The following is a 14,779-nucleotide window of genomic DNA, read 5'->3' as shown; positions in this document are numbered from 1 at the left end:
TATTGGTAGCTAAGTCCATAAAATCTACTTGACTTGGTGGATGAAGCTTTAAAGGCAGTGGTCATGTGCACAAATATGCAAAATGTATATGTAGATGCGGATAGTGTACTTATGTGTAAAAAAAAAAAAAAAAAAAGTCAGATTTCTAGAGCTGGCACATAAAAACAAAACTGAGTTGAGATTTTATTAAAAACTGGGCCCAGATTGCAAACCCTTCATGGCAGCAGGAAGTCTTCAAATAGATGCCAATACCAACCCAACTGAATTTTCAGTTAACAACCTCCATCCATGTGTGTAGTATCATTTGTGGCCACAGGAATGAACTTAATACTATATATATATATATATATATATATATATATATATATGAATGACAGGCCATTTCAGTAGAAATCCACACAATCTAAGATGATAACATTCAGTGCTCAGAGAGCAAGGCTAGAACAAGGCAACTGAGGGTTTCAATGATTGACTGACACGGTACCACATACATTGTCCCATTCTTTCAGGACTCAGGTTCATATGCCCAAACCTCCCTCATATGTTGAAGTACTGCTTCCCAGTACAGTGGGGCTTGCAGAGAGCTGAGGGTGAAACAAAGCCCTGGTCTCCTCCTCTTGAAGGTATGGGTGACCTCTAAACTGTCCTGAGGTGAAGTACCTGTCCGTGGGCTCACGCTGCTCCCCTGTCCGCAACTCCGTCTCCACTGTGACACTGACTGGTAATAAACTGCTCTGGGTCTCTGCCCCTGTACCCGATTCACAATCTGTGTCCTCAGGAATAATGGGTATTCTCTGGTTGAGTTCGCAGCAGCCCTGTCCTGAGCAGGCCTCTGAGTCTGCGTGTGCATACTGCACATTAACAGCGTAGTCCTCAGTATAACGCCCTGCTGTGGCCCTGTGGACCTTCATCTCTTTGTAGAAGCAGCAAGGCAGCCCTTCATAGCTCACCTGCTCAGAGGAAGGGCACAATTGCTCAGAGGCAAAGTAGTTCTTGGAGGTTGACCCCTGGAAGTCCATTTCCCTGTGACAGCGTTCGGAGGCAAGACGCCCTGCTTGGTCCAAGTCCTGCCCTTTGCACTCAACATTGGGCGGAAGCACCTCAAAACAGCAGCTACAGGCTGCGGCCCCGAGCTCCCCCGACTCCTCTTGTGCCCCCTGTCCCCTGTCATCTCCGGCAGCCTCTGAAGCCCCGGCTGAGGTAGTACTATTTTTGCTGTTCTCCCTGGGTTCCAGTGATGAGCGACTGCTATAGTTGGGCTCCAAACTGCAGTTGGAGAGATGGTCCCCCGTGTTATATCCTGAAGCTCCAGCTGGGAGCTGGAGGCAGTCATGTCCCAAGGGTGCAGGGGAAGATGAGTCCTCAGCTGAAACTGTGTTGCAAGCCGTAGCTCCCGCTTCCCCCCCGGAGCCCCGACACGGACTCTTGCTCCGGTAAACGTAAGGATCGTAGTCGCTGCTCAGTGAGCTGCGGAAAGTAGAGCAGCTACCGTAGACCCCCTGGTTGCTGACTTCAGTACAGTCCAACATGGAGTCACTGGAGGAACAATGGCACTGGCCAGAGCTGCTGCTGCTGCTATCACTGCCAGGACAGTCAGCGAGGTAGCCGCTGCACACTGAGCGGTGCCCGTGATAGCAGCTAAGGCCAGAAGTGCTGCCATTATCAGCTATCCTTGAAGAAGACGCAGGTGCCATGTGTACCACCGTGGGGTACAACAGCCCTTGCTGAAAAGCCCTGCTGTGGTGGCTCTTGTGGACCCCTCCTCCACCAAGCTGCCCTGGCACAGCAGATCCTTGGCCACCATCAGGAGGTTGAGGGAAAGTCAGCCCCTGAAAGTAGTAGTGCTGGTACATGGTTTCATACTGCGAAAAACAGGCTGCCCGGGAGAAGTTGCGATTATGGATTTTGGGTCTTTTAAACGTAACATGATGAGGCTGTGAAGGGTAAGCAGGGGGTCCACGGTGCTCTAATCCACAGTGGTGAGGGTTGATTGAATGCTCCAGGAGAGTGGGGTGGTAGCTCCGGAGAAAGGCTGACGTCGATTGGGGTGGGTACAGACCTTGGGGATCTGGGTGCTGGTCCACAGTGAGCACCGTGATTGGGTTGCCATGCGGGTCCATGCTGGTTCTAGTTGGGTAAGCTGTCACCTGACCAGCACGGTGCACCCTTCCCGGGTAATGAACTGGCAGGACCACTCGTTGCCTGCCATGGACTGGATTGCCAGGGTCCATGCATGCTGGTCCTGGATTTCCCTTCTTTTGCTCTGTGATGACAAATAAAACAACATTAAGAAACATTTCTAAAAGGGACCCTCAGCATAACCAGAGGTTGAACATCAACTCACCAATGATGTTGTGTCTGCAGTGGGGACAGGTGTGATGTTGGAGCAGCCAGGGGTCGACACATTTCTTATGAAATCTGTGGGCACAAGGGATAACCCGCAGCTCCTGCAGGAGAAAATAAAAAATTCAGCAGTTAATCTTCATGCACTGTCAAAGCACAAACAGCAGCAAATACAGCAATGAAATATATCAAACGCATGCTCTTATTTTTAATTACGCTGATATAATCTTTTTAAATCTCATAATACTGTCCGATAAATAATTCATTCTAGAAATATTTTAAAAAACATTCAATATATCTGGTTTATGTCAGTGGTTAAAAAAAAAATGAAATGATTAATGTAAAAAATAAATAAATAAAATTAAAAAAATCAAACACCCAAACAAGTCATTTAGTTTTTGGGGGTTTTTCTTAAACCCAGTTAAGACATTTTCAACATTTTCAAGCCAATTAATTTCTTACCAATAAGTCATTCATATGTATATTGCATTAAAGGAGTCCTAATATCTTGATGCATGCTCATGTTCGTACTTTCCAACGGAGAAATGTTTTTGGTCTCCACAAAGAAAGAAAGTCACATGGAACAGTGACGAAACGTTTCTCCGACAGAAAACATCCTGATGAGCAGAATCAGCTTTCAGGGGTTTCAAGCTCCATATGTCCATCCTTGGTTACTAAAAGAGTGACTGCAGTATAAAAAGATTTCCTCATTTTATCTTATACTCGGCTGTGATGCAGGGAACAAGCCATTTATTTCCATTTACCCACCCTTTAAGCCAGCGTTCCCCTGATTCCTTTAATACAGCTATCATCTAATTGGCTGCTGCTTGCAAACAAAAGATTTGAACGGCAGGTGGGTGGGGGCGTTGTATTTATAGCTCTGTCCCTAAGATGACCATATTAGCGATAAACCCATCCTCTCTGACATCATACAAAGCCTAGAGACAACTTGCACATACTCTGATAACATTATTTGAAACTTCCCATGTATCCAACAGGTCTCCTTTAAAAACACATTTTATATGTATTATTTCATAGTTGCAGTTGTATTATATATGCAGAAAAGTTTAAGTGTGAATTAATGTGAACTTAAGAGAAGCCTGGTGTCCAGAAGGTGGCAGCAAAGCTACACTGAACTGTTATCGGTTGATCGTGAGTCTAATTGACTTTTTAAAACTAACTTGACATCATGGGACAAACACAATACTCACACCACAGTAAAATGCAACTTTAATGCTCAATGAAGCCACGTTTTCAAACAAAGCAGGCTTTTACTCATACACCATTAAATATGATAATTTTCCATTTGAAGAATTCCAAAGTATTAAACTAGGAGCACTGGTTTTCCAGCGACAACTCTTTCACTGCCACAAATACTTTACTGTGTGGCTTAATATGACTCATCTTTAGGCTCTTTTGTTGCTTGGTTCACTGCTCAAAAACAGCTTTGATGCCATTCAGTCTTTTATATCGCCACTTCCTCTGTGCAATCCTGGCGCCATGCTTTGTTCTGTTTTCTTCTCCTCCTTACCGAAGACACACATAACCACAAACTCTCGCGCACACACACACACACCACTACGTCCCTTCTGGGCACTGGGGTTTGTCCCCCCCATCATCGTTGAATGAGGATGAGCAATGCTCTTACTGTAAATCTACAAAGATTAGGATACATAATTTGACAATGACTCCTTGAAGGATTAAAGAAGGCCACAATGCGAAAACAGGAAGCCTAATCACAATCCAGTGCACTCTGGGTACCCTTATCTCTCCAGGTGCTCTGAAAGACTGAGCTAAACATCTAAAAAGGTAGCGGAAAGCGTGTCACTAAAGATCGCAGGACTGCGGTCCCCGAGCACATCAGGGGGACTTCCATTCCATTGTCCATAAAAACTGCATTATGTTTCATGTCAACAGAATATGCAATGAAAAGAAAACAAACGAGGCGGGTGGATGACCGCTTTAGCACGACCAGAGTTAAGCATTCTGACTCCCATATGGTTCACTTATGCCTGCGTGAACCTTGAAGCGTTTAAAAGCATCCATCTCAATGCAGATGTTTTACATTAGTCCTGCGTTTGTGTTGAACTTTTCGGTGTTTTGCAAAGTGTCACTCAAACTGTTAGTCTGGACTGCATTATTATGCATTTTGCTTTAACAGTTTGAAATATTCTCATTTAAAAAAAATCTGATTTAAAGAAACAAAACGTGTCGGCAGTTATCAAATAAAAGTGCTTTGCTTTGTTACAAGCAGACAACATTCAGCACAGTCTTTCCTAATCCAGCTTTGCTTTATTTTCTTCCCTTTCATCCATGGTCATCTTTTTATTTGTGCAGATTTATAACATTTTGCTCAGTTTTATTATCAATTTCTCAGTTTTAAAAGACATTGGGGCGACCGTGGCACTGGGGGTTGGGAAGCGCATGTGTAACCGGAAGGTCGCCGGGTTCGATCCCCGGGCTCTCTGTCCTGGTCGTTGTGTCCTTGGGCAAGACACTTTACCCTACTGCCTACTGGTGTTGAGAGGGGCCAGAGGGGCCGATGGCGCAATATGGCAGCCTCGCTTCTGTCAGTCTGCCCCAGGGCAGCTGTGGCTACAACCGTAACTTGCCTCCACCAGTGTGTGAATGTGAGAGTGAATGAATAGTGGTATTGTAAAGCGCTTTGGGTGCCTTGAAAAGTGCTATATAAATCCAATCCATTATTATTATTAAACAGTGCTACACGCAAAGAAAGTTTGATTGATTGATAATATGGTCTGTCACGAAGGCGGCCTAAAAAAAAAAAAAACAACCTATGTGAAGCTTCAGAGAAGTGAAATAACTCCTTCATTCCTTCCAGATTTCAGGGTACCCCAGGTAAAAAACTCTTCTTACCTCACCATCGATGTACTTCTCCAGACAAATGGCACAGTCAGAGGTGGAGCTGCTGCTCAGCGAATCAGAGGCTCCGCAGCTGCTCTCGCGCTGTCCCTTGCCTTTGGCCTTGAACTTTCTTGTCTCCATCTTTTCCAGAGCCTGGATGGCCATTCTGTTCATCGAGCTCTGTGGAGAGGAGGGTGTGGCACAGTGTCAGAGGGGGTAGCAGCACATTTGAGACCAACATCTGACTTTTGCACGACCTTTCGAAGCAAAGTTGACATAAAAGCTGAGATGAGCGATTTCAAAAGAAATTCCATTAAAGTGTCTACACATTACTGTTGGCAAGTGTGCGTTTTGGGGGGCTGACATCATGATTTAACACTTCTCCCTCTGACACAGTGCATCATTTTGCAATATTTCACTGATGCATGAGCATCTTTCTGGTTTTAATTCCCTGTCCTCGTTTCATCTTTTAATTTGCTTTGCGTCGCCTTAAAATTGTTACTTATTAGGAAATGTTGACTGATAAGTCGGCACGTACAGAACTGCCTACTAGGATTAAACTAAATGACTCGTGTGGAGCAGACATTGTGATTTATAGTACTGAGTGCCTAAACTGATGGTGCATCACTTGTTTACAAGACACGGTTATTTATGCTCTGGCTTAACTAAATCACGTCTCCACAGGGTATTATCCCAGGTCACAACCCACACCCTGATTAGCAAGAGAGCAATGAATTTGGGATGAAAGGAATTCCCATCACAGGGTTAACAAACAGAAAACACGAGGACTTTAAAAGTTCAGGATTTTCCGTCTGTTAATTAACTCGAGTCGCGCGAGGACGATCCCTTGAGGAATCCTTCATTAAAACCAAAAAAGTAACGTAATGGATTTACAGTTACTGTTTAAGCAATATTTACACCACAAGCAGTTCATTAATTCTTCACATTTTGAGAAGGAAATGGTTGTTACGTGTGATAAATCCGCCCTCGGTGTGAGGCGAGTTCACTTAATTAACCACCAAACGAAGTCACGACCACGTCATCTGCTGCTGCGACACACACCCCCTTACATAGCCACACATACACACGCACATAAAAAGAAGGAAAGTGTGCACAGGCTGTGAACGCAGACACAAATGTCTGCTGGCAGGATTACACCTGTCTCGACGAATGCCGCGACAGGTTTTACGCGCCGTCATGACATCTCTGTACGCTTGGCTCCTCCAGCCAGCCTCGCATCAGCATTAACTGAATGCTAATCCTGAGTCATGCACCCGACGTAAGCCTCCACCGAGAGCTTTTTGTCGGCACAGAAGGGAAATCAATCAGCGGCAGAGCTACTGTCGCCTGATGCAACGCCTCCAACTCCCACTAAAGTCGTGCTGACTGGAAAAACAAGGCACGGCGTTGTATATCTGGGTGTGTTTTCAGCACGACGCGGGCATACGTTTGGTTGTGACACACACAGACTGGCATATTATGAAACAGTTTCTCAAGTTATTTGAGCTCCTCACTAACCTGGCTTCTTCTCTGCTTCAGTTTGATCTTGATGAGCAAAATGAGGCAAACCAACGACACCACCACGAAGAAGGCCAGAAAGATGCCCATGTCAAAATACTCTGTGGGCTGCTGTGGAAAAAGGAAAGCAACAGAAACACATGCGTCTCGTTAAAAGGGTTATTTCATCGTATAAAGACTTGCATTTAAAAGAAAGAAAATTCCATTTACTGGCATTTCGACATATTTGATTATAGTTTTTGTTACTTGCTCAGCAGACCAGAACACGCAAAGCTGTGACTCATTCGCCGCTCAATGCAAATAATATAAAATGCGACCTTCATGCATAATTCAGTGGCGTGTTAAAGAACAGATACGTGGATGATTATACATGCTGGCCAGTTCACTTTGCCATGTGCATCACTGTCTTCTCACTCTGTCAGTAATTTGCACAGGTTCGAGCTACAACTACACAGTTGAGACCATTCTGCAGACTAGAGCTTAAACGAGTCAGTAGCAATAATAATACGGTTTGTTTTTTTTACTACACTGCTACACTACTGCTCCCTGAAAAGTCTCTCTCATCACCAATCCTTTCTCTTGAGGTTTCATTATGTCAAGTTATTTGACCTCAAAGTGTGCAGGTCTCTTATCAAATATTCCAAGCAAACAAACAGCTCTTTGAACGGCTGATATTAATCTCTCAAAGTGCTGCGAAAAAGTCTTTGGCCTCGGGGCAGCAAAGAGCAGAGAAGAAAGGAAAAGGGGTCAGATTTCACAGCTGGAATTTTCGTTTGTCTTCACATCCAAAGCTTCTCTGCGCTGTTTTGCCGCGTGGGCCTCACAAACATGTTCACCTCATCCCCAAGTTCCTCACATGCGCCTGAGATTTGTCCCACACACATGCACTCCATCTACACTGAGCGATTTTGAGGGTTTTTTGTGAGTAAGCACTTACCCTCGGTGGTCTGTGTTGTATCCGAGCACGGGCCACTTTCTGCTTGTTGACGATGTTCATCAGTTTGACGGCGTCGTTGCCCTTCACGTAAACCACCGGCCGCTTCAAGGGATCCTCAGCAACCTGGTTGAGCTGAAGAGGAGACGGAGAAAGAAGACACGTGAGACACAGGCCTCTTGTTTTCTAACTAAATTAGACCGGTTTTGTAATTTTGACATGAAAGCTGTCGTGTTCAAAAGGGACCTGTTATGCACGGCCAAGGTTTTAAATAATGCGGTCTGTCTATGTAGAACTCCACATTTACAGGTTTTTTTGTGGCCCTGTATGAGCACAGATGCCCCAGCCACCTTCTTCTTGCAACGTGCAGCCAATCAGAACAAAGCTGGTTAAAGGAAGGGATAAAGTAACTAATATAGTTTGTTTCCAATAACATATCTACTGAGAGGGTGGCACCAAAGCACTATGTCACACACAATGATAACTTCAATGTCCGACCTCGTGTGAAGACAATGAGAGAAACTCACATTAGCTGAACGTTACTGTTTAAGGCTTTCTTATATGTAGGTTATTTTTAGATGATCAAAAAAAAAAAAAAAAATCATCTTTCTTTTTTTTTTTCCATAAAACATGGACGTAGCTTTCCAGTGTTGTTCGTGGCGACAGCTATGGTTCCAATCAGAGCTCTGGTCCTAAAGAAGTGTGGGTGAACCTCTTTCTGTACTGACCCTGTAAACACTTTACTGTTGAGCTTATGCACTCGGTCACTAGTTTTCAGTCTATTTTGTAAATCTCGGTTATTCTGTTTCATAATGGAGGATTATCTGTGGTATTAGTCAATCGCAAGTTAACCGATAAGTTTGTGCTTTCACAGTCAGAACTACCCTTCCTCCTTAATTAGTGGAAATAGCGGATCCCTCGTCTCCAGGGGACGCCACAGTGGGTCGCTCCGCATGTTTTGATTCAGGCAAAGTCTTAAGCCAGATCCCCTTCCTGTCGCAAACCCCAGGGGAGATGTGTGTGTCTGTCTGGAATCAAAGCAGACCACTGCAATATGGAGGTATGGACAGGTTGAACCTTTGTTTTTTTTTTAGCTCCATTATAGTTTTAATTTCAAGCTGTTTTTATATATGTAGAAACAGTTCATGGAAAGGGTTGCTTGAGGGTTGCTTGAGCTGAAGTTTGGTCTGTGGATATTAAACCTTGAGCTCAAATGCATTTGTGTCAAATATGCAAAAATGAGGCCTTTTTAATTATGCCCAGGACTGATTGTTCTTTTTTATTCAACTCCAACAATTTTAAACCACTCTCTGGTGGATTGTTCTAGACCAATTAACATATGTAGTGTGAGACAAAGAGGATATGAGGCAAAGAGAAACCGGTGACCTTTGTGAATGTAAAAAGTTTTAAACTTTTCCCAGCTGGGAAAAATGACCTATAGGCCCGAGACATGGAAACTGCGGCCACGTTTGCCAGAGGGAGTAGGAGGAAATAGTCAGTGAATAGTATGTTCTGGCTTTTGAGTCAGTTGGCATACTCCTTTACTCCTCCTCGCCCTCTCTGTTCTTCCCGCTCGTCTGCTGGTTGGAATCTGTAATTTGAAAAGCCCAAGGGAAATACCGAAGATATATTCACATTGCTATTTCTTCTGCTGTCGTCATGTTCCCCAGTGAATTACTGTATGTTCTGGTTTAAAAGTATAGATGCTGAAACTTTTGATCTCCCGCTTGATTCTGGTGAGCTGCTCTTACTCTGAGAAACGATTCCACTGCAACTCGAGTTTCCCCTTTAACAAGTAATGCCCCAATAAAAACTAGCTAAAAATAAAAATACAGTACACAAGCACAAAGTTAACCATAAACTTAACTTTTCCCAAAACAAAACTCCAAGTGGCACTTGGCCCCACATTACAGTATAAACAGAGGAAAAAGGAGGTCAAGTACATTAAGTTTATAAAGCTTCTCCTAATTTTGGCCCCAGGACCTTAATTCTCTTTAAGCTCCTCCTCCCTGCCCCTCGGCCTTGTGACTCCTGTCTCTGCTGATCGGGCTGCTCTGACTGGAAAAGCCTCTCGGGGGAATTTAACACAGCCGCCTAGCGCTGCCTTTCATGTGGTCTGCGCGCAATCCCTTTTATCTCTCAGCTACGCGCTTTATGATCCGGCAGCAGAGAAGAAGAGGCAAGGAGAGAGGGAAAAAAAAACCCTGCAAGTCCAGGCCTGGTGTGGCAGGAATGAATACCACAGGAGAATTCTTGCGACAAAGGCGTTCAAGAGGAGCAACTCGAGTATTATACCTCTTAACGGCAGAGACACGGGAGTCAGGAATACTGTCTCGATTTGTGTGACAAGAGATATGCTTTCTTACTTTAGCCTGTGCTCCCCTAAACTTGCACTCAAAGAACGCTCTCAGGAGGTGAGGTAAAGTATGCTACCTGTGCAATTGTGAGCTCAACAGAGTTTGGTCATGGTCTAGTGAAAGCTGAACCTGGATATCAATTTTCAGTCCTCACAGAGTGTAGTGCACTCCTCCAAACACAAGTTGGGAGAGATGAAAGGCCCAGAATGGCTGAATGCGCGAGGCTGATCCGCGTGCTTTTGAACAGAACTAAAGATAGAAAGATCATTGTTTGTACACACACACACACACACACTCATACACTGCCAGCCAGAAGGGCAGGGCAAGCTGCTAAGCTTCATTCAGAAATGAAAAGCGGAGAGTCTTTCACGGAGAGACCGAGACAGATTAGACAGTTTCAGTGCTGTTGAGAGCGTGAATGCCGGAGTAATTCTCTGTGTGTACAAACCTGGTCGATGGCATCCGGATTCTCAGATACATCAAAGATGACGGCTGTGGCTCCCCGCTGCACCGCTCTCTTTGCCTGCCAACACAGAACAAAGTAATCATTAGATATATTGAGGAAAAATAGCCGGGGAATGCATAATCATACCGATAAAGACACTCAACTCCCAAAGTTGGATTTCACATTTTACTCAAGGCCACTAGAGGGAGTTCTCTGCCCGAGTGTAACCTTCACACACATTATCTGAAGTGAGAAAACGAGAAGGAAAAATTAAATCGAACAGATGAGACGTAAACAAGCCGGGGACAACATTTGCTTGGATGCACATGTGGCTTTCTCCACCATGATGTCATTCCACGTATATCTGCGCCATATTAAGTTAATAATACGACAGAGACTTAAACACTTCCATAAGGAACTAACGCATGCACAGCTCCATGTGATGCAACTCTGCTGTGCAGGTTTAGAAAAGTTAAATAAAGTTATCATGGATTTCCTGCTGTTAAAACTGTGAGCTCCTTTCATCTGAGAGGGGGGAAAGTCATAACACAGAGGCCTTTTGAAGAGTTCTGCTAAAGGCAAAAGATAAAGGAAATGCTTGGATCTGCAGAACCCTGAGTATCTCCTTGCAGAATCCAAATTGGCTTCCCCTCGTCAGGGAAAAAAAAATAGTTCCTTTATCTTAACTCCTGCCTTCCCCTACAACCCGTTCTCACCCCGCCTGATTCACGGTGCCCTATTTAGACAGCGTTTTGATGTCTACACTACATGATCTAAAAGAGCGCGGCTGGATCATATCCTGGTATTATCAAGTGCCCTTGGGCTCTTGCCAGCGTTCTTCATAACTGGAGGGAACAGGGACGGGGGGTGAAGATCAAAGTGACAATGTACAGTGCTGTGACTCCGCTGCCGACTGGCTGCAGAGTGTCACCGCTCCACTCTGCAGGCACGGAGGACGGACACGGAGTGGGGACAGGGAGCGGTGGTATGTGCGGGGGAGGCACAATTGCTCTTTTCCCAACATATCATGTTGATTTCTGAGGTAACAACATTCAACAATGGGATGTTGAGCAACTTTCAACATCATTTGTCAAAAGGGCAGCCATGTAGTTCAGTAGAAAGACCACCGTGGGTCTCAAAAAGGCCCTCAGCACTCCTCAAATCAAAGGCTTGTAAAGCCCTCGGTGCGCTATTCAAGTTTTATTTGTCTAATTGGTAGCTATATGGCACATCATGTCACAAAGGCTTCAACTGACAATAATTGCTGACTAATTTATCAATTACTTGTCATGAGTGAGTCTATAGGATGGCAGAGAATTGTAAAAACAGGCCACTAAAGGTCCTGTGTAAAAATGAGGAGTGAAGAAAAGTAAAAAGGCTTTTAAATTCAAAATAATCCATTATTTAATATCATTTTTGTGACTTTACCCTAGATTAGCTTTTCTACAGGATGCTTGCGTGACACTCTTAAGTTTCCTGTGTTTCCTGAGTCTGTAGGAAGGTGGTAATGATTAACATAGCTGTCCAAGAACAAGCAGGTGAAGTTAAAGCAAGTTTGAAATAAACTTTTTCCAACTTAACTGGCAGCTTTTAATTCCTTTACACAGTCCACTGCTACTATTTGCATTCACAGCAAATAATGAAACTGTATAGAATAGTTAGATTTTCAGTACATGGGCTTATTTTACAGCACAGGGGAAGAAAAACAAAAGGAACAAAAGTCCTCTGATGGGGGGGGGCTTGACTCTGAGTGAACATCAGCTTCAGGAAAATGTAAACATATCATGTCTCTGAATTTCAAGCTGTCTTAATTAGATTTCCCCATGGCTTAATCCATAGACAAGATGTTTATGAATCTGGCTTTCATAGCTCATTAAAGACTAATTAACTAAACAAACTGAATCAATCATTCCCAGCAGTGAAGGAAAGCCCCATGAAAAACAACAGCAACACGCAATAAGTACAAGCGCTTCCAACTTTCTCTTTCGTTCTGCTTCCTTTACATAAACTAGCATTGCTCTTTTCTTTCTCCGTTTTTCTTTAACTTTTGTACTTGGAAAGTTCAAAAGCGAGCGGTGTGGAATCGGCTTTTCCCTCTCACCCAGTTTTCTCTCAGCTCCACGCTGCCAGGCTCCAGCCCCCATTTAATTCAGCACAAGTCTGCTCCTTTGATGTTAGCTCTCCCAGTTAATAATTAATAGCTCTTGGTAAGACGCTTTGAGAAGAAAGAGATCTCCCTCCTGAAGAATCTCCACTCGGGCAGGCCCGCGCTGCAGTGCAGGGACTTGCCTGACGACAACAAAAATGCACCCACAGGCAAACTGGCTTGCTTAAAAAAAACACCATAAAAAAAATTACAATCTTCGGACACCAAAAGATGGATTAATACGGTTAAAAAATTTGCTCAGAACTAAAATACGGTTTATTTCAATGAGTCAAACTGGGTTTAACGAGACATTGTGCAAGAAATCTGAGACAGCACCAAGTCGTCTGTGGTAAACCTTTCAAAAAAAGATGAATTGCACACTAGAAAAGTGGGCTTTCATTGAGATTCAACAGGGATTTCAAAGAGGTCTGGTCATTAAGCTTATCGGGAAGGAAGTCACGATGAAAGTTGCAATAAGACAGAAAGTTGCCTGACAAGTAACAGTTTACAATATTTGGGTTTTATAAAAACTAATATAACATTAAAGGGTGAATTGTTCAAGAAACAAGGAGATGGGAATTTTGGTGGTATATTTACCACCATGTACTGGTACATTGTCCACATATGTAATATGTGGACAATGATAAAATGTAGTGATGTAATTACGGAACTATTTCTTTAGTGTAGTGTAATTTCATAAAATACAACAAACTGTTATTTAAGTTACTCCCAAGCACCCCGGTTTGTGATAATGAGTGAATAACAATGTCATCTATAATAAAAAATACAATAAACACTAAGAAGATCATTTTACTGCAGAAGTACTTTTACTTTTGACACCTTTGAAGTGAAGTATATTTAAACAGAGCTTCTTTCACCAGTGGAGATTCACTGATCAAGAACTTGAAACACTATAAAGTGTTCAGATAATATTAGATTACCATGATTCCCCATCTTTTGTACTTTTTTACTCAACCAACGGTAGTTTGTAAGATTTGATCTTTATCCATGAATCAAAAAGTAAACATATGAGGACAAAACCCCTGCGAGGCAAACAGAGGTGGTCAAAAACAAGGCAAACCGAAAACTGTCTCACTGTGAAATCCTGCAAAAAGTTAATATTTTTCTCAAAGCTGAGACGTGATCTCTCTCCCTCTCTTGATCAGTCATCCATGCTCAAAAGTCAGCTGAACTCTCAACCCGAACTGCCTGCCAAAATGGTGGTTGGGGGGGGGGTTTACAGGTACTTCACAATAATGCTGGCTAAACAAACTTCCCGCTGGCTCGGAGACATTAGAATTAGGGTACAATCGTCCCCGAGTGAACAAAAACCGCAGCAGAAAGCACTGAGGACTCAGTCTAGACGCAGAGGAAAATGAAAGCTATGTTTAGCATCCCTAAGTAAACCTGCCAGCTTGTAAGATCTGAGGGAGCGAAATTTTCACTCGTCTGGAAAGAGTCTCTTCTCAGTGTAGAACTCACTCCGTCATTCACACGGACCGAGGGTTGGCATATTAACTCTGTGTCACACACAGAGCCATCCGTGTGTGTTTATAAATGCATGTTTAACAGAAAAACACAGGCTCACGTGCAAACCGAACTACACCTGGATACACCTGCAACATCTGTCTCACGCTCCAGCTCTTCTATCCCACTGCTACCTTTCTTCTCCTCTGCTTCCCTTGTTTTTTTCCTTCTTCCTCCTTCTGCTCATGCTTTCCTTTCCTGCTCCCTCTCTCTCCCTCTCTCTCCGCACTGCTATAATTAAGGCAATTAAGTCTTCAGAAGACTCTCCACTGCTATTATGCTGTAATTTCATGTTGCCTCCTGGCTTTACCGTTTATTAAAAGATAAAGGCATACTTTTCTCCCGTGGATTTTCTCATATGTGGTCACCCCCTCTTTTTTTTCATGTCCTTTTCTCACTCCCTTTCAGGGAAGGCATGTGTGCCGAGACATTATTTACATTCAGCTAAAATAAAATCAGAGTTTTCAATGTGGCTATGCTTCATCTGATTGGACGCCTTTGCAGCTGAGAGAAAGAAAAGCATTTCTGAAACGTCTCTCCTTTGTTCTCCGTGGATGCTGAACTTCAGCAGACAAAACCTGGCTGTATTATCGTGACATTTTCAAAACAGCAGGATTAGGAGCACTTACTCACCTAACTAATCC

General features: G+C 43.6%; 1 protein-coding gene across 3 annotated transcripts in view; it reads right to left on the bottom strand.

The window, feature by feature from the left end:
• Positions 1-347: 347 nt before the first annotated feature.
• The window catches only part of znrf3 (zinc and ring finger 3), a 69,798-nt gene continuing 55,366 nt past the window's right edge, over positions 348-14,779 (bottom strand). The window contains exons 1-7 of one of the 3 annotated variants that reach the window (XM_086315254.1): positions 10,627-10,663; positions 10,466-10,540; positions 7,664-7,795; positions 6,727-6,837; positions 5,221-5,388; positions 2,345-2,447; positions 348-2,263 (exon numbers count right to left, since the gene is read on the bottom strand). In XM_086315254.1, coding sequence (XP_086171380.1) covers positions 519-2,263; positions 2,345-2,447; positions 5,221-5,388; positions 6,727-6,837; positions 7,664-7,723 — 2,187 coding nt within the window. In that variant the 5' untranslated portion in view covers positions 7,724-7,795; positions 10,466-10,540; positions 10,627-10,663 and the 3' untranslated portion in view covers positions 348-518. Of the gene's footprint in view, positions 2,264-2,344; positions 2,448-5,220; positions 5,389-6,726; positions 6,838-7,663; positions 7,796-10,465; positions 10,541-10,626; positions 10,664-14,779 lie in introns of those variants that run through there. The other 2 variants (XM_086315253.1, XM_086315252.1) reach the window with 2 other exon arrangements.

This window comes from Aulonocara sp. 'chitande type north' Nkhata Bay, linkage group LG12 (assembly GCF_057382095.1).
Source record: "Aulonocara sp. 'chitande type north' Nkhata Bay isolate Kocher_YH1m ecotype deep benthic linkage group LG12, A_spYH_male_GT1.1, whole genome shotgun sequence".
Lineage (NCBI taxonomy): Eukaryota > Metazoa > Chordata > Actinopteri > Cichliformes > Cichlidae > Aulonocara > Aulonocara sp. 'chitande type north' Nkhata Bay.
Note: the sequence above shows the minus strand (reverse complement) of the source record. Positions and strands in the feature narration are given on the sequence as shown.